General features: G+C 52.3%; 1 protein-coding gene across 3 annotated transcripts in view; it reads left to right on the top strand.

Moving 5' to 3' along the window:
• NSD2 (nuclear receptor binding SET domain protein 2) overlaps positions 1 to 19,290 on the top strand; it is a 99,138-nt gene that overhangs the window by 30,366 nt on the left and 49,482 nt on the right. For all 3 annotated transcript variants that reach the window (XM_062212723.1, XM_062212725.1, XM_062212726.1), the window contains exons 3-5: positions 5,612 to 5,774; positions 17,355 to 17,521; positions 17,998 to 18,465. In XM_062212723.1, the coding sequence (XP_062068707.1) occupies positions 5,612 to 5,774; positions 17,355 to 17,521; positions 17,998 to 18,465 (798 nt within the window). The remainder of the gene's footprint in view (positions 1 to 5,611; positions 5,775 to 17,354; positions 17,522 to 17,997; positions 18,466 to 19,290) is intronic.

Genomic DNA, 19,290 nt, shown 5'->3' with positions numbered 1-19,290 from the left:
TCTTCCTTTTGCCGTTGGTTCACCCTCCAATGGCTGCTGCGGCCGGCACATCTCGCTGATCCGAAGGCAGGAGCCAGGCGCTTCTCCTGGTCTCCCATGCGGGTGCAGGGCCCAAGCACTTGGGCCATCCTCCACTGCCTTCCCGGGCCACCGCAGAGAGCTGGCCTGGCAGAGGGGCAACCGGGATAGAATCCGGCGCCCCAACCGGGACTAGAACCCTGTGTGCCGGTGCCGCAAGGCGGAGGATTAGCCTGTTAAGCCACGGCGCCGGCCTCAGTGACAGTTTTTTAAGGACTAGTTTAGTAATCTGGACGATAGAATGATTTTTTAGAAGCAGATTTATTTATTTATTGGAAAGGCAAAGAGAGAGTGATTGAGATCTTCAGTCTGCTAGTTCACTCTTGGAGTGCCTGCAACATCTGGAGCGGGGCCAGGCTGGGCCAGGAGCAGGGAGCTCCCTCCTCATCTCCCGTGTGGGTGGCAGGGACACAACCACTTGAACCGTAATCTGCTGCCTGTGGTGCAGTAGCAGGAGGCTGGATCAGCAGCGGAGATGGGTCCTCTGGCTCACCCTGCTGTGTCAGGCCTGCCTGGAATGATGTTCTGAAGTGCATGTTCTCATGGGGAAACAAGTCTATGCAGGTTGTTAGACCTGGCTTGTATTTCCATTTCTGCCACTGTTGTTTTTTTTTTTTTTGAAAGGCAGACAGAGAGAGGTCTTCCATCTGCTGGTTCACTCCTCAGTTGGCTGCAATGGCTGGAGCTGACCTATCTGAAGCCAGGAGCTTCTCCTGGGTCTCCCATGGGGGTGCAGGAGCCCAAGGACTTGGGCCATCTTCCACTGCTTTCCCAGGCCATAGCAGAGAGCTGGATTGGAAGTGGAGCAGCTGGAACTTGAACCGGCGCCCATATGGGGTGCCAGCACTGCAGATGGTTGGCTTTACCTGCTATGCCACAGCGCTGGCCCCCACTGGTTTTGTTAAAGCTTTGGAAAATGATGTGATTTTGACACTTCATCTGCAGTGGGGACACAGTAAATGTAAAGTTGTGGGGTAGTGAGCTGAGAGGTGCCGTGTACAGCGCTGGCATCTACTCGGTTTCTGATCCAGCTTTTGCTAATGTGCCTGGGAAAGCAGCAGAGGATGGCCGAGGGCCTGGGCCCTGTCCCCTCTGTGGGTGACCTGGATGGAGCGCCATTTGGGGCATGAACCAGCAGATGGAGGAGCTGTTTCTTTTGCCACTTTGCCCTTCAGATAAATAAAATACATCTTAAAAAATGAAATAAAACTTGGATTCTGTGCAGTTCCCTGAGAGGGAGCACTTTGTGAGCATCTAAGGCACCACTGTGTGCCAGCTTCCACCAGCATGCTCACAGATCTGTGCAGCTGTGTGGGGTTCCCAGATGAGGGAACTGAGGTCCAGAGTCATCCAACAGCTGGCCAGAGTGTGTGGCTCCTAGGAGGAGGAACAGGGACTTCCCTTTGAGAGGTTGGGGCCACACTGGCTGTGCTTCCCTCGTGGACAGGAGAACTGAGAGCGGCTGGGAAGGGAGTTTGCCCTTGATGTTCAGCCCTGCTGCGGTCCTGCCCCCGCTACAGAGAAATGGCCTTCCCACACCCAGCGGGGACAAGGGTCAGTGTGGATTCTGGGTTCTGTGATAAAGCACTGTAAAAGCCATCCACCAGGCTAAGGAAATAGAATAATATTTTTTTCATTTATTTAAAAGGCAAGAGAGAGAGATGGACAGAAACGTGAGACAGTGGTCTCCCATCCAGTGGTGGACTCCTCAGATACCTGCAACAGCCGGGCTGTGCCAGGGCCATGCCACGATCCTGGAACACAGTCTGGGTCTCTTGTGGGTGGCGGGGACCCAAGTATGGAGCCCTTACTTGACCTTACCTCCTGCTGCTCAGGATGTGCACCAGCAGGAAGCTGAAATTAGATGTGGAGCTGGGATTCGAACCCAGACATCTGTTGTGGATTTAGGCATCTCAAGTGGTGTTCTAAGGGCTGCATCAGATGTGCACCCCTGGAAATGGATTTGTGTGGAGATCTTACTGATGTTATTGTCTGCTTGTGTCAGGGTCTCCCTGATGTGGAGTGACTGCCCTGTGTCTCCCTGACGTGGAGTGACCGCTGTGTGTCGGGGTCTCCCTGATGTGGATGACCGCTGTGTGTCGGGGTCTCCCTGACGTGGAGTGACCGCTGTGTGTCAGGGTCTCCCTGACGTGGAGTGACCGCTGTGTGTCGGGGTCTCCCTGACATGGAGTGACCGCTGTGTGTCGGGGTCTCCCTGATGTGGAGTGACCGCTGTGTCGGGGTCTCCCTGACGTGGAGTGACCGCTGTGTGTCGGGGTCTCCCTGACGTGGAGTGACCACTGTGTGTCAGGGTCTCCCTGACATGGAGTGACTGCCCTGTGTCTCCCTGACGTGGTTGACCGTTATGTCGGGGTCTCCCTGAAGTGGAGTGACCGCTGTATGTCGGGGTCTCCCTGACGTGGAGTGACCGCTGTGTGTCGGGGTCTCCCTGACGTGGAGTGACCGCTGTGTGTCGGGGTCTCCCTGATGTGGAGTGACCGCTGTGTGTCGGGGTCTCCCTGACGTGGAGTGACTGCCCTGTGTCTCCCTGACGTGGTTGACCGTTGTGTCAGGGTCTCCCTGACGTGGAGTGACCGCTGTGTGTCGGGGTCTCCCTGACATGGAGTGACCGCTGTGTGTCGGGGTCTCCCTGATGTGGAGTGACCGCTGTATCGGGGTCTCCCTGACGTGGAGTGACCGCTGTGTGTCGGGGTCTCCCTGACGTGGAGTGACCACTGTGTGTCAGGGTCTCCCTGACGTGGAGTGACTGCCCTGTGTCTCCCTGACGTGGTTGACCGTTATGTCGGGGTCTCCCTGAAGTGGAGTGACCGCTGTATGTCGGGGTCTCCCTGACGTGGAGTGACCGCTGTGTGTCGGGGTCTCCCTGACGTGGAGTGACCGCTGTGTGTCGGGGTCTCCCTGATGTGGAGTGACCGCTGTGTGTCGGGGTCTCCCTGACGTGGAGTGACTGCCCTGTGTCTCCCTGACGTGGTTGACCGTTGTGTCGGGGTCTCCCTGATGTGGAGTGACTGCCCTGTGTCTCCCTGACGTGGAGTGACCGCTGTGTGTCGGGGTCTCCCTGATGTGGATGACCGCTGTGTGTCGGGGTCTCCCTGACGTGGAGTGACCGCTGTGTGTCAGGGTCTCCCTGACGTGGAGTGACCGCTGTGTGTCGGGGTCTCCCTGACATGGAGTGACCGCTGTGTGTCGGGGTCTCCCTGATGTGGAGTGACCGCTGTGTCGGGGTCTCCCTGACGTGGAGTGACCGCTGTGTGTCGGGGTCTCCCTGACGTGGAGTGACCACTGTGTGTCAGGGTCTCCCTGACGTGGAGTGACTGCCCTGTGTCTCCCTGACGTGGTTGACCGTTATGTCGGGGTCTCCCTGAAGTGGAGTGACCGCTGTATGTCGGGGTCTCCCTGACGTGGAGTGACCGCTGTGTGTCGGGGTCTCCCTGACGTGGAGTGACCGCTGTGTGTCGGGGTCTCCCTGATGTGGAGTGACCGCTGTGTGTCGGGGTCTCCCTGACGTGGAGTGACTGCCCTGTGTCTCCCTGACGTGGTTGACCGTTGTGTCGGGGTCTCCCTGACGTGGAGTGACCGCTGTGTCGGGGTCTCCCTGATGTGGAGTGACCGCTGTATCGGGGTCTCCCTGATGTGGAGTGACCGCTGTGTGTCGGGGTCTCCCTGACGTGGAGTGACCGCTGTGTGTCGGGGTCTCCCTGACGTGGAGTGACCGCTGTGTGTCGGGGTCTCCCTGACGTGGAGTGACCGCTGTGTGTCGGGGTCTCCCTGACGTGGAGTGACTGCCCTGTGTCTCCCTGACGTGGTTGACCGTTATGTCGGGGTCTCCCTGAAGTGGAGTGACCGCTGTATGTCGGGGTCTCCCTGACGTGGAGTGACCGCTGTGTGTCGGGGTCTCCCTGACGTGGAGTGACCGCTGTGTGTCGGGGTCTCCCTGATGTGGAGTGACCGCTGTGTGTCGGGGTCTCCCTGACGTGGAGTGACTGCCCTGTGTCTCCCTGACGTGGTTGACCGTTGTGTCGGGGTCTCCCTGATGTGGAGTGACTGCCCTGTGTCTCCCTGACGTGGAGTGACCGCTGTGTGTCGGGGTCTCCCTGATGTGGATGACCGCTGTGTGTCGGGGTCTCCCTGACGTGGAGTGACCGCTGTGTGTCAGGGTCTCCCTGACGTGGAGTGACCGCTGTGTGTCGGGGTCTCCCTGACATGGAGTGACCGCTGTGTGTCGGGGTCTCCCTGATGTGGAGTGACCGCTGTGTCGGGGTCTCCCTGACGTGGAGTGACCGCTGTGTGTCGGGGTCTCCCTGACGTGGAGTGACCACTGTGTGTCAGGGTCTCCCTGACGTGGAGTGACTGCCCTGTGTCTCCCTGACGTGGTTGACCGTTATGTCGGGGTCTCCCTGAAGTGGAGTGACCGCTGTATGTCGGGGTCTCCCTGACGTGGAGTGACCGCTGTGTGTCGGGGTCTCCCTGACGTGGAGTGACCGCTGTGTGTCGGGGTCTCCCTGATGTGGAGTGACCGCTGTGTGTCGGGGTCTCCCTGACGTGGAGTGACTGCCCTGTGTCTCCCTGACGTGGTTGACCGTTGTGTCGGGGTCTCCCTGACGTGGAGTGACCGCTGTGTCGGGGTCTCCCTGATGTGGAGTGACCGCTGTATCGGGGTCTCCCTGATGTGGAGTGACCGCTGTGTGTCGGGGTCTCCCTGACGTGGAGTGACCGCTGTGTGTCGGGGTCTCCCTGACGTGGAGTGACCGCTGTGTGTCGGGGTCTCCCTGACGTGGAGTGACCGCTGTGTGTCGGGGTCTCCCTGACGTGGAGTGACCGCTGTGTCGGGGTCTCCCTGACGTGGAGTGACCGCTGTGTCGGGGTCTCCCTGATGTGGAGTGACCGCTGTATCGGGGTCTCCCTGATGTGGAGTGACCGCTGTGTGTCGGGGTCTCCCTGACGTGGAGTGACCGCTGTGTGTCGGGGTCTCCCTGACATGGAGTGACCGCTGTGTCGGGGTCTCCCTGATGTGGAGTGACCGCTGTGTGTCAGGGTCTCCCTGACGTGGAGTGACCGCTGTGTGTCGGGGTCTCCCTGACGTGGAGTGACCGCTGTGTGTCGGGGTCTCCCTGACGTGGAGTGACCGCTGTGTCAGGGTCTCCCTGATGTGGAGTGACCGCTGTGTGTCGGGGTCTCCCTGACGTGGAGTGACCGCTGTGTCGGGGTCTCCCTGACGTGGAGTGACCGCTGTGTCGGGGTCTCCCTGACGTAGAGTGACCGCTGTGTGTCGGGGTCTCCCTGACGTGGAGTGACTGCTGTGTGTCAGGCACTGTATGCCGACCTTTTAGCCGAAGTTGAGAGACCCTGTCAGGTTTGATGAGGTTGTGTTGAGTGTATGGTGTGAATCACAGCAGGTGAGAACATGCTCTTCCTTTTGGGGTCTGTGTTTAGTCCTTGACCGTGAGGGCTGGATTTAGGAGTGGTTATTGGATGTGTTAATATATGTTTGTCTTTTGTGATTCGTTTTCAGGTTCCAGTTAAGAAAGAGCCCTGTAGCAGCACTGACAGAGACAAAGATCACCTGTTGAAGTATAATGTTGGTGATTTGGTGTGGTCCAAGGTGTCTGGTTACCCTTGGTGGCCATGCATGGTTTCTGCTGACCCACTGCTTCACAACTATACCAAACTTAAAGGTATTGTGTTCTAAAGCTGTTTATCCAGATTTCTCTTCTGCACTTAATCTCGATCTCCAGGCTTAAATGGCTTTTTTTAGAAAAAGATTGATTTATTTATTTGAAAGTTACTCAGAAGAGAGGCGCAGAGAGAGAGAGGTCTTCTAGCTGATGGTTCACTCCCCAATTGGCTGCACAGCCAGAGCTGCGCTGATCTGAAGCCAAGAGCCAGGAGCTTCTTCGGGTCTCCCACGTGGGTGCAGGGGTCCAAGGACTTGGGCCGTCTTCTGCTGTCCCAGGCCTAGCAGAGAGCTGGATCGGAAGTGGAGCAGCCTGGGCTTGAACCGGCGCCCCTATGGGATGTCAGCACTGCAGGCCAGGGCGTTAACCTGCTGCGCCACAGTGTTGGTCCCTTAAATGGCGCTTTTTTTTTAACTTTTATTTAATGAATATAAATTTCCAATGTACAGCTTATGGATTACAATGGCTTCCCCCTCCCATAACTTCCCTCTCACCCACAACCCTCCCCTCTCCTGCTCCCTCTCCCCTTCCATTCACATCAAGATTCATTTTCAATTCTCTTTATATACAGAAGATCAATTTAGTATATATTAAGTAAAGATTTCAACAGTTTGCACCCACATAGAAACACAAAGTGAAACATACTGTTTGAGTACTAGTTATAGCATTAAATCACAATGTACAGCAAGTTAAGGACAGAGATCCCGCATGAGGAGCAAGTGCACAGTGACTCCTGTTGTTGACCCAACAAATTGACACTCTAGTTTATGGCGCCAGTAACCACCCTAGGCTCTCGTCATGAGTTGCCAAGGCTATGGAAGCCTTCCAAGTTTGCCCACTCTGATCATGTTTAGACAAGGTCATAAAAGACAGGGTGAGAGGCCGGCGCCGTGGCTCAACAGGCTAATCCTCCGCCTTGCGGCGCCGGCACACCGGGTTCTAGTCCCGGTCGGGGCACCGATCCTGTCCCGGTTGCCCCTCTTCCAGGCCAGCTCTCTGCTGTGGCCAGGGAGTGCAGTGGAGGATGGCCCAAGTGCTTGGGCTCTGCACCCCATGGGAGACCAGGAGAAGCACCTGGCTCCTGCCATCGGAACAGCGTGGTGCACCGGCCGCAGCGCGCTACCGCGGCGGCCATTGGAGGGTGAACCAACGGCAAAAGGAAGACCTTTCTCTCTGTCTCTCTCTCTCACTGTCCACTCTGCCTGTCAAAAATTAAAAAAAAAAAAAAAAAAAAAAGACAGGGTGAGGATAGTAACCAACGATCCTAAGAGTGGCATTGACCAGGTCTGAACAATTATACAGCATTAAGTGGGGAAGAGGACCATCAGTACACACAGGTTGGGAGTAGAGCCACTGGTGGTAGAGTAGAGGTTATGATTACAAAGGAATGAGGCCCAAGTGCGCTAGACAGGGTCTAGAACAAAGGACAGAGTCATTATTAGAGGAGCTAAGAAAGGTGCTGTCTAAGCTACAATTAAGTTTTCTGATTGAGAGGCAAATAGAACCTGACAGAAGGGGCTTGATAATAATCTGTTGGGCTTTAGCCCTTGTAAGTTAAGAGGCCCAGACCTATCTATCTCTTCACATGGGGTACATCCTAAGGGAGGTGTGAACCTCCTGGGGGAAGGCACCCTGTTGACTTTCATTACTTAGCTGGCCTGGGAGGAGAGCTGGCCAGGTAAAGGCAGGGGGCATCTCTAACAAGAAATTTACAGTTCTGCCTGCAATGTTGCTGACCCTACTTGGTCGTCCCCTCAGCTGCAGTGGTCACTTTGGAAGTTGGGCTGAGTGAAGGGCTTTTCAGCTTGGAGCCAATAAGATCTGTGGCTCTGACCTGGGCATCCTTCGACTCCAGGGCAGGTCCATTTCCAGTGATCCAACTCTTGGCAGAGCTGCCAGGGCTCTTCACAAGCTGACTTCTGCTGAAGCCCAGGCTTACCACATTGAAAGCCACTGCAGTGGACTGGCCTGTTGGGTCTCCTTGAGGGCAGGTCACTGTACAGATCAGCCATTCATAGGCCTGCCACCCATTGCTTCTGATGCCTAGCTTTCTTTTCCTCCTGGTTTGTGTTAAAGCAGACCAGAAGATGCAAGTCAAGGGAGTGCCCGTGTCCCATCTCTAATCTTCGGTGGCCTGAACTACAAGTCTATAGTCACAGGCATGTTCTGTAGTAGTTTTTCTAAGGTAGACAATGCCCATGAGGAAAATTATATTCTCACTTAAAAACTTTCTTTCCCTTTGGTCTGAAAGGGAGGTTTTTTCTACTTACTGTTTACTTCGCTGATGGCGAAGTGAATCTAGCTATGAGATGATAATTTAAGCTCTTATTTTGGCTATGCTATTACAGAAAGATGTTAGCCATCTCTTTTATAAGGTCTAAAGATTAAATTGTGCGTCCTACAGATTCCTTCATAATAGAATTAGATTCCTACCTTGAAGAGAATAGAGAAATGAAAGAACAAGTTGGGCTTAGAATAGAGAAATGAGGGAGCAAGTCCTAGATCGCTTGCTGACAATAGCAATATCACATGAATCCTTAAATGGCTTTTAACTCTTCCTCAAGTACTTTGACTGTAGTTCAGTTTTGGTACTTTACCTAAAGTCAGTCCATTGACTTGGAGGTGGCATGGTGCCATGTCTTTTTATATCCAACTCAGACGTATGCTTTATTTGATTGAATTGTGTTAGAGGAGAAGTGGTCTTGACCTTCTGTTACTTTGAGATTTTATGATAAAGTGATTGCTTATTTTCGCATGATTTGTAGATATTGAGGAGAAAAAATTAGAAATGATCACCCATTATTCTTTAATCATCACCACCATCATCATTCTTTGCTTGGCTCTTGGGTCCTTGACATCTGGCTAAGGGCTGGTGCTCTCTGCTGTGGCCTTCCGGTGTGGGTGCTGGAGTCAGCCTTCTGGGGCCAGAGCAGCTGGCTGGTCTTGGTGATGCATTTGTTACTCTTGCTAAGTTTCTGTTTTCCTGTGTGTGAAAATTGAGGACGATGATGACACAGTGATTGCTGAGCACACGGTGACAAAGCTCAGCCACACGCATGTTGTGATTGTTACTGTCCTATTTTTATTTTAAAAAATATTTATTTGAAAGGTAGAGAGAGAGATCAGTCGATCAGTTCTACTTTTGTTAGTTCACTCCCCAAATGCCTACAACAATCATATCTCCACCAAGCTGAAACCAAGAGCTGGGAACTCAGTCTAAGTCTCCCATGTAAGAGGACCTAGGTGTTTGACCCACCACCTGTTGTGCCTAGGAACTGTGTGAGCAGGAATCTTGAGGCTAGAACCAGAGCCTGGAGTCAAACCCAGGCACTTGGATGTGGCACACAGATGTGGTTTTTTTTTTTTAATGTATTTGAAAGGCAGAGTTAGAGACAGAGAGAAAGATCTTCCATCCTCTGATTCACTCTCTAAATTGTTGAAACTGCTGGGGCTGGGCCAGGCCCAAGACAGGAGCCTAGAGCTTCTTCCAGGTCTTTCATGAGGATGTAGGGACCCAAGCACTTGGACCATCCTCTGCTGCTTTCCCAGGCGTATTAGGGAGCTGGATCGGAAGTGGCGCAGCTGGGACTGTGGGCATTGCCCATAGAGGATGCTGGCACGGCAGATGGTGGCTTACCCTGCTGCACCACAGCACCGGCCCCTACACAGACGTCTTCACTGCTATTCCTTACCCATTTCTCATGTCTTTATGTTACCAGCTTTTCCCTGTTTTCACAGTGATGTCAAGTGTTTATGCGTGAATTCTAGCTGTGTTTGTGTGTGAAATGAATTCTTTATTGTTGCTGTTTTTTTAAATGTTTTCAAGCCTGTTGGTTAAAGCAGGGCTGCACAGTGGACACTCCTCCCCCTCATGTAGGTGAGAACACCTGTTCTACGTGTCCTCTCTGTGTGAACACTGGTCCCCTTGCCAGCCCCATTAGCTGTGGATGTCGTGCACTTGACCTGTCTGCCTGCAGACGGGTGAGAACCAGCAGCCCCAGCCATGATTCCGGAAACTGAGATAGCCCCACTGTCTCCAGTATTCCCAAACTGCCTGGTTCCCCTGCGCTCGGGGGTTGAATTGGGTACTTACTTGGCATCTGGCTGTTTTTCTCTGTAGCATCTTCTGATTAAGGCAGCCCCTCCACCACCTGCTTGTGATCTGTAGTTAGACCCAGGTCAGAGTGGCTGGGCTGCAGCAGACGAATGTCACCTGCCAGCCTCTGGCAGGGTGCGGCCGGCCTCGCCCTCCACGGTGCAGTGGTGCAGCCCTCGGTCTGCTGCTCTTGGGGTGGCTCTGTGGTGCAGGGGAGGGGCGTTGGTGGGCACAAGCAAACCAGCGTCAGGAGCCAGAGAGTGCACATCTGCCCAGCAGGTCGGATGGAGAGGACCCAGCAAGGTGGAGACCCAGAAAGATCCAGAAAGATCCAGAAAGCCTGTAGGGAGAAGTGTGGCCGCAGGAGCCGTGGGAAGGTAGGCAGCGAGGCAAGGGCCGTGGATGAAGTCGACCCCATCGGAGTGCGTGGTGCTCAGCATCATCACTCTCCGTGAGTCGTGTGTGCCGTGCTGGGGTACTGGATTCCCGGACAGCCTCTCCCTCTTTTGTTTTTTTTTTTTTTTTTTTAATATTTACTTATTTATTTGAAAGGCAGAGTTAGAGAGTGGGAGAGACAAAGATCTCCTATCTTGCTGGTTCATTCCCCAAATGGCTGCAATGGCCAGGCTGAAGCCAGGAGGCAGGAGCTTCAGCTGGGTCTCCCGTGTGGATGGCAAGGACCTGGGCTGTCCTCTGCTGCTTTCCCAGGGGCTTTAGCAGGGAGCTGGAGCAGAAGTGGAGCAGCTGGGACTCGCCTGTCTTTTTGTAGATGATTGTGGCCTGCAGTCAAGTACTGTTCTGTTGTGAAGATTTTTGTTGTCACTTTTTCAGTGTTCTGGAAGGGAACCTTAAGAGTTAACCTTTGGTGAGCTGGCAGCATTGTAGTACGGTGGATTAAGCCACTGCCTGAATGCCAGCATCCCATATGAGAGCAGGTTAGAGCCTTGGCTGCTCTGCTTTAAATCTAGTTCCCTGCTGATACGCTTGGGAAAGCAACGGAAGACAACCCAAGTACTTGGGCCACTGCTACCCATGTGGTAGCCATGGATAGGGTCCCTGGCTCCCTGGGTTTGGCCTAACCCGGCCCTGACCAGACTGTCAGGGCCATTTGGGAAGTGAACCAGTAGATGGAAGATCTCTCTCTTTCTCTCTCCCTCTCTGCTTCCCTCTCGGTAACTCTGCCTTTTAAATAAATTTATTTTATTTTATTTTTTTTGACAGAGATAGACAGAGAGAGACAGAGAGAAAGGTCTTCCTTCCATTGGTTCACCCGCCAAATGGCCACCATGGTTAGCGCTGTGCTGATCTGAAGCCCGGAGCCAGGTGCTTCTTCCTGGTCTCCCACACAGGTGCAGGCGCCTAAGCACTTGGGCCATCCTCTATCCTCCACTGCCCTCCCGGGCCACAGCAGAGAGCTGGACTGGAAGAAGAGCAACCGGGACTAGAACCTGGTGCCCATATGGGATGCCGGCGCCGCAGGTGGAGGATTAGCCAAGTGAGCCATGGCACCAGCCCCTCAAATAATTTTTTTAAAAAAAGAGCCTCAGGCCGGCGCCGCGGCTCAGTAGGCTAATCCTCTGCCTGCGGCGCCGGCACTTCGGGTTCTAGTCCTGGTTGGGGTGCCAGTTCTGTCCCTGTTGCCCCTCTTCCAGTCCAGCTCTCTGCTGTGGCCCGGGAGGGCAGTGGAGGATGGCCCAAGTGCTTGGACCCTAACCTGCACGGAAGACCAGGAGGAAGCACCTGGCTCCTGGCTTCGGATTGGCACAGCGTGCCCGCCGTAGCAGCCATTGGGGGTGAACCAACGGAAGGAAGACCTTTTTCTCTGTCTCCCTCTCTCTCACTGTCTAACTCTGCCTGTCCAAAACAAAACAAAACAAAACAAAAGTTAGCCTTCATTGCTTTATTTCCAATATTTTCTTTTCTTTTTTTATTTTTATTTTATTTTTTATTTTTTTTGACAGGCAGAGTGGACAGTGAGAGAGAGAGAGAGACAAAGAGAAAGGTCTTCCTTTTGCCGTTGGTTCACCCTCCAATGACCGTTGCGGTTGGCGCGCTGCAGCCGGCGCACCGCGCTGATCCGATGGCAGGAGCCAGGTGCTTCTCCTGGTCTCCCATGGGGTGCAGGGCCCAAGCACTTGGGCCATCCTCCACTGCACTCCCTGGCCACAGCAGAGAGCTGGCCTGGAAGAGGGGCAACCAGGACTAGAACCCGGTGTGCCGGCGCCGCAAGGTGGAGGATTAGCCTAGTGAGCTGCGGCGCCGGCTTCTTCTTCTTCTTTTTTTTTTTTTTTAAGGTTTATTTATTTATTTGAAAGGCAGAGTTAGAGAGGCAGAGACAGAGACAGAGAGAGAGGTCTTTCATCTGCTGGTTCGCTCCCCAGTGGGCTGCAGTAGCTGGAAATGCACCTATCCAAAGCCAGGAGCCAGGAGCTTCTTCCGGGTCTCCCATGTGGGTGCAGGGGCCCAAGCACTTGGGCCATCTTCTACTGCTTTCCCAGGCCATAGCAGAGAGCTGGATTGGAAGTGGAGTGGCTGGGACTTGAACTGGCACCCATATGGGATGCTGGTGCTTCAGGCCAGGGCTTTAACCCGCTGTGCCACAGCGCTGGCCCCAGTACATAAATCTTCAGAAAAAAAAAAAAAAAACCACCTTGGTGACAGGCACTCAGCACAGTTGACTTGAACTGGTGCTCACATGGGATGCCAGCACTGCAGGCTGTGGCTTTACCTGGTATGCCACGGCTCCGGCCCCTCCAGTATTTTCTGAAAACATTATGGTCATCTGCCGTTCTCTCGTATTATCTGATAGCAAATCCTTGTTTACAGAATTACTCCTTGTATTGGGTGCTGAGAAATGTGTTGAAGTCTCCCACGGAACAGCACGTGTGCCCTTCTCTACTTGGGGTTGTCAGTCTGCTTTGCCTGTTTCTGGGCTCTGGTCCCCTCCACCATCCCCACCCTCCCTGGTACTGCAATGAGAAATCTAAGCATGCTGCTGCCTACTCCTGGTTTCCCATGGAGCTCCGAGTGGCCTCTTGTCCTTGGGACCTTGCCTCTGTGCTCCCTCCTTGCTTCTGTAGCCACCTGGCCATGTCTGCGTCTTTATGACTTCTCTTTCTTCCCGGAGCTGCAGCTCTGAAGCAGCTGTGTCTCTTGGGGGATCCATTCTGCCTGCATGAATGGCCACTGGCAATTTAATGGACTCCACAGAATCTGGAGAAATATTTCAGTTCAGTTAGCGCAGAGTGTCAAGGGCCACATGTAGTCTAATGAGCAGTGATGGGAGGAAAGGAACATGGCACAGAATTAGGCACCAGGACTGTTAGCAGAGGCCAGGCTCTCAGAAGGGTCGATGGGTGGAGGAGGCGCTAACAGGCATGTCCATACAGACTCAGAAATGGCCCTGGGACAACTGGTTCATTACATTACTTACACTGTCAGAGATTTACCTCTTGGACCAAAATAAAATTCGTATGGATTCAAGGTGCCCGTAAAGGGGCTGGCTGGTGTTGTGGTGTAGTGGGTTAAGCTGGTGCCTGCGATGCTAGCATCTCCTACTGCAGTCCCAGCTGCTCTGCTTCCCAGCCAGCTCCCTGCTCATGTGCTGGGGAAGCAGCAGATGGCCCAAGTGCTTGCACCCCTGCACTCACATGGGAGAAAAAGCCCATTTTCTGCTTAATTCCCCAAGATGCTTGGCTGCCAGGAACTGAATCCAGGCTTCTTGGTGGTGGCAGGGACCCAGTTAACTGAGTCACTACGTGCTGCCTCCCAGGGTGCACAGCAGCAGGAAAGCGGACTTGGGAGCAGAGCTGGGACTCGAACCCAGGCACCTCAGTATGGATTTCAGTATCCTAACTGGCACCTTAACTGCTATATAATATATATAATATAATATATATAATATAATATATGTATAATATAATATAATAATATTATATATTATATATAATATAATATATGTATAATATAATAATATAATATAATAATATTATATATATAATATAATATAATATAATATATAATATAATATAATATCAGCCCCTGGAACTTATCTTTAAAGTTTATTTATTTGGGAGGCAGACAGAGACCTCCCATCTACTGGTTTACTTCCAAAATGTCCACAACTGCCAGGGCTGGGCCAGGCCGTTACGCTGCCTCCCAGGAGCCACACAAGCAGGAAGCAGGATGAAGCTCCGGTTTTATTCCTCTTCCCTTGCTGCCTGGATTGTTCTTCCTGTGTCAGAGTTCCCTTCTCTCATCCTTTCTTTCCCTCCCTCCCTCCCTCCCTCCCTCCTGTAGAGTCACAGGTGGTGAGAGGGAGAAACAGAGAGAGAGGTCTTCCGTCCGTTAGTTCACTGCCCAAATGGCTGCAACAGTTGGAGCTGCGCCGATCCAAAGCGAGGAGCCCGGCACTTCTTCCCGGTCTCCCATGTGGGTGCAGGGGCCCACGGACTTGGGCCATGTCCTCCTGCTTTCCCAGGCCACAGCAGAGAGCTAGATTGGAAGAGGAGCAGCCGGGACTAGAACCGGTGCCCATTTGGGATGCCAGTGCCACAGGTGGAGGAGTAACCTGCGCCACAGTGCCCCCCCATTCTTTCTTTTAAAGGTTAATTGACTTATTTGAAAGGCAGAGTTACAGAGAGAAAGGGAGAGACAGAGATCTTCCATCTGCTGGTTCATTCCCCAAATGGCTGCAATGGCTGCAGCTGGGCCGATCTGAAGCCAGGAGTCTCTTCCAGGTCTCCCACATGAGTGCAGGGGACCAAATACTTGGGCTATCCTCTGCCGCTTTCCCAGGTACACCAGCAGGGAGCTGGATCAGAAGTGGAGCAGCCAGAACCCGAACTGGCACCCATATGGGATGCTGGCACTGCAGGCGGAGGCTTTACCCACTGCCCCACAGTGCTGGCCACTCTCTCATTCTTCGTCTCCTCGAGGGCTCTCCTACAATCTTTGTTTATGCCTCTTCCGTCCGGATTGCTGATGCTCTTCACCGTCATCTTAGACTTCTTTAAGACGCTTTCCTGAGTTACTTGCATTATTTTCTGTAGTTTCATGCTCTGCTCTTTCATGGCTAGTTTTCCTTTTTTGCTGGAGTCCACCTTCTGGTGCGCACTGGGAAAGTGTGCATATAGCAGAACTGGAGTCCCTCGGGGTCAGAGGATGCTACTTTTCTCTCCTCGTACTTAAAGATTTTATTTGAAAGAGCAACAGAGAGGGACACACACACACACACACACACTTTCTCTCTCTCTGATCTTCCACCCACTGGTTTACTCCAGAATGGCTGCAACAACCTGGTCTGGACCAGGCTGAAGCCAGGAGCTGGGAACTCCAACTAGGTCTCTCATGTGGGTAGAAGAGACCTAAAGTAGCTGGGCCGTTTCCACTGCCTCCCAGATGCACTAGTGGGGAGCTGGATCAGGAATCAGAAGCAGAGCAGGCAGGACTTGAACTGCCAGCCTCATGTGGGATGCTGGTGTTACAAGCAGCAGTTTAACCTTCCGTGCCACGACTCCGATCTCTCTTCTCACAACTGATGAATGCTTTTGCTGGATTAGAATTTTACATTGAGCATAATTCCACTCATAATTTTGCAGATATCATTCCCTTTCCTTTGAGCGTCCTTTGGCCGTTCGGGATGTGTCTTGTTCTGTTTGCGCCGATGCTGTCTTCTTTGCACCTGCAGTAGGTCCTGCCGTGGGAGTGGTGAAGCACCAGGGGAGCTGCAGTGCTCTGAGAGGCCTGCTACGTGGCTATCTTATGGGAATAAGTCTTTTTTCCATAATCTTTGTCTTTCTGGGAGTTTTTTTCAGGTATTTTTTAAAATTTTGTTTTCAAAATTATGTTTTTCAATTTCCTTTTAAAAAAGATTTATTCATTTATTTGAAAGAGTTACAGAGAGGGAGAGACAGAAAGAGAGGTCTTCCATCTGCTGGTTCACTCCTCAAATGGCCACAACGGCCAGAGCTGGGTTGATCCGAAGCCAGGAGCTTCTTCTGAGTCTCCCACGTTAGGTGCAGGGGCCCAACTACTCGAGCCACCTTCCTCTGCTTTTCCAGGCAGGGAGCTGGGTCAGAAGTAGAACAACCGGGACTCAAACTGGTGCTCATATGGCATGCTGGCACTGCAGACGGCGGCTTAACCTGCTACCCCACGACGCCAGCCCCTAAATTTCCTTTTTTTTTTTTTTTTTAAAGAGATGTATTTATTTATTTGAAAGAGTTGCAGCAAGAGAGGGAGAGGGAGAGACAGAGACAGAGAAGAAAGATTTTTCCATTTGCTGGCTCGCTCCCCAAAAGGCTACAATGATCAGGACTGAGCGAGGCTGGAGCCAGGAGCTTAATCTGGGTCTTCCACGTGGTTGGAGGGGCCCAAGCTTTCCCAGGCTCCTGCTTTTCTAGATGCATTAGCATTAGAAGGGATCTGGATCAGAAGTGGAGCAGCTGGGACTCGAACCAGCACCAATATGGGATGCTGTTGCTGCAGACGGCGGCTTAACCTGCTGTGCCACAGTGCTGGCCCCATGTTTTTACATGTCTAATAGCTCTTTCTCTGTTCATAGCAAACTAGGGTTTTCTGTGTTGCTGTCGTCTTTTCCTCTGTCGTGGCCCTGCAGGCGCTGTTCCTTTCTGTGTGTTTTGTGCTCATGCATGCTGGATCTTCCCTGAGTCCTGGGGCTCCTTGGTGCTGGGCTGTGTTTGAGAGGGCAACACTCAGGGCTGCCTACAGCCATATGCAGAGGGCTTTGTTCCCTGGCCACCTGCACTTTAGAGGGTCTGGATGGCCATGAGCGGCTAGTTGGAGGAATCCCTGAAGACTCAGTGGGTAGGTTTTCCTTCTGGGTGCTTCAGTTTTCTACGGAGTCTCCTTTGACTCCCTGGTCCGTGGTTTAGCGTGAGGAACGTGGACTAGTGATCCCCACGGAGGTCTGCTCCTCCCCTGCCCACCAGCGTGCTTGTGTCCAGCCTCTTGTTTGCCCTCAGCGGAATCTGGCACATCCTCTTGGCTTATGGGGTCCCCATGTCTTTCCTCCTCCAGGTTCCCTCTGGCTGCGCTGTGGGCCGTGGTTTCTTCCTTGTAACTGAGCATGTGCAGCAGTGGACGTCCAAGGGCCCACTCTGGTCTCAGCTGCTCTTGGAGGCTGGTAGTGCTCTTTCAGCTGGCAGGCAGTGTATCAGTTTCCCACCCCTTCCCCTCTCCCCTCTCTGCTGAAATGTCCCCTTTGCTGCAGCCCTCCTCCGTCCTCCTTGTCTGATTGCAGGGAAGAGTTGAAGGACTGCACAGCTTGGTCAGCTTTGAGCCTCACTGTCTCTTGTCCGTGTTTCTCTCCTAGGCATGGAGCATGGTGGAGGTAAGAAGGTAGAGTTTGTTTTAAGGTTAACAGGTTCAAAAGCACCAAACAACTTCAAAGGAGTAAAAGACTTGCCAAAGTTCATCCCAAATTCTAACTTCCTGTCCTAACATTTTATTTTAAAAACCAGGTCAGAAGAAGAGTGCACGCCAGTACCATGTGCAGTTCTTTGGTGACGCCCCGGAAAGGGCGTGGATATTTGAGAAGAGCCTGGTGGCTTTTCAAGGAGAAGAACAGTTTGAGAAATTATGCCAGGAAAGTGCCAAGCAGGCACCTACAAAAGCTGAGAAAATTAAGGTGATACATATTCCTTCAGTGTACTTTTAGACCAAAGTTTTAATTGTTATATAAATTGCTATTTGTCTTGTTCTGAAAGTGCAGTTCATTGAAGTATTACCTGGCTGCGTATGTCTGCCATTGTTTAGTTTGTCCAAGTATGCTTTCTGATAACGTAGGACAAGTTTCTTTAGTGCTACAGCCTACTTCTCTCTTACTCTTGGTGATTCCCAGGGATAATTTGTTTTGAAATTTTTATTTTTATTTTCCTTTATATTTGTAGTCAATGCCATTGTTAATTAGTTATGCCATTGGAATTGACTTCTAGCTTAAAGAAACAGTAGAGTTTCTGTGTGGGACTGAATTTTCTCCAAAACCTAAGTTAGTTAGTTTTTGATCTTTGAATTTATCTGATGTTGTAAGTGTCCTTTTAAAAGGAGAGCTTTTCGTTTGTGTTTGTGTTTTGAGCTTACAGTGTCGCACGTTTTTCTTCTCAGCTCTTGAAGCCCATTTCAGGGAAACTGAGGGCCCAGTGGCAGATGGGCATTGTTCAAGCAGAAGAGGCAGCAGGCATGTCGGTCGAGGAGCGGAAAGCCAAGTTCACCTTCGTCTATGTGGGGGACCAGCTTCATCTCAACCCCCGAGTGGCTGAGGAGGCTGGCGTTGCTGTGGTGTGTCCGGGAGAAGCGGCGGCGTCCTCGGGAGTCAGGGAGGAGGCTGCTGAGAGCCCGCTGTGTGAGAGAGAGGAGGGCGTTCCCACGAAGAGGAGGCGGAGAGCCAAACTCTGTGTCTCTGCTGAGAACCGGGAGAGTGACCCTGGCTCAGTGAAGACCGTGGAGGCCGACCCCAAAAGAGGAGTGGGGTCTCCTGCTGGGAGGAAGAAGGCCTCGGCCTCCGCCCCACGCGGCAGGAAGGGCGATGCAGCGTCCCAGTTCCTGGTCTTCTGTCAGAAGCACAGGGATGAGGTCAGTACTGTGCTGGCTGCTTGAGGACCCTCCCTTCAGCCCGGATCCTGTTTCTCAGCGTTTCCAGGGGTCTGTGGTGGGCCGAGTCCATGTGTTAGATCTAGTGAGTGAGTTTTGTTAGGGTGCAGAGATCCTGACTTGGGGTTCCTGCCGCGTGTTCTCCCAGTGTGGGGGAGAAGATGCCAGGAGCAGCGTGGCCCACGGGACTGCCCTCTGAGAAGCACAGCTGTGGCCCCACCTGTAGCTCTGGGGCAGTGTCTGCAGCAGACGGGTCTGAGTGCAGGCCCCAGCACCACTCGCCCATCAGCACCGAGTTAGGTGGAGGATTTCTCTCCGTGATATTTGAAAGGATGGTAGTAGGTCAGTGATGCAAGTAGTTATATAATTGTCTTCATCACCTTCATAAAGTGCACGATCCGATAGTGTGTAATGAAGGCTCGGTTCCAGTGTAGAGAAATAAGGGAATCTTAGTAACTACAGCTTAGAGCTATGAGTTATATCTAGGGCTTATAGGCCGTTTTGTTATAGTGTCCATTTTAATTTTAATCTTCAGAATTTTCTGTTCAGTCTAAATCCATATAGTGATTAAAAGTACTACTACTAATTTTATAAAAATTTTCCATGAGTGCGTAAGCAGCCGCTGTTTTTGTGGCAGGTAGCATTGCACAGTGTGGGGTCTTTAAGAAATCCATGAGACATGATGTTTTGTTTGTCCCTTAAAGGAGCTGGGGAGTATTCTGGGGCAAGCTTTGTGAGTGGTGCCTTCAAGAGTGACTGCAGGGCTCTTAGGAATGCAAGGGTGGTTAAATGTTAGAAAAGCTATGT

The sequence above is a fragment of the Lepus europaeus genome, chromosome 16, assembly GCF_033115175.1.
Source record: "Lepus europaeus isolate LE1 chromosome 16, mLepTim1.pri, whole genome shotgun sequence".
Taxonomy (NCBI): Eukaryota; Metazoa; Chordata; class Mammalia; order Lagomorpha; family Leporidae; genus Lepus; species Lepus europaeus.
The sequence above is the reverse complement of the archived record's forward strand: the minus strand, read 5'-3'. Positions and strand labels throughout refer to the sequence as shown.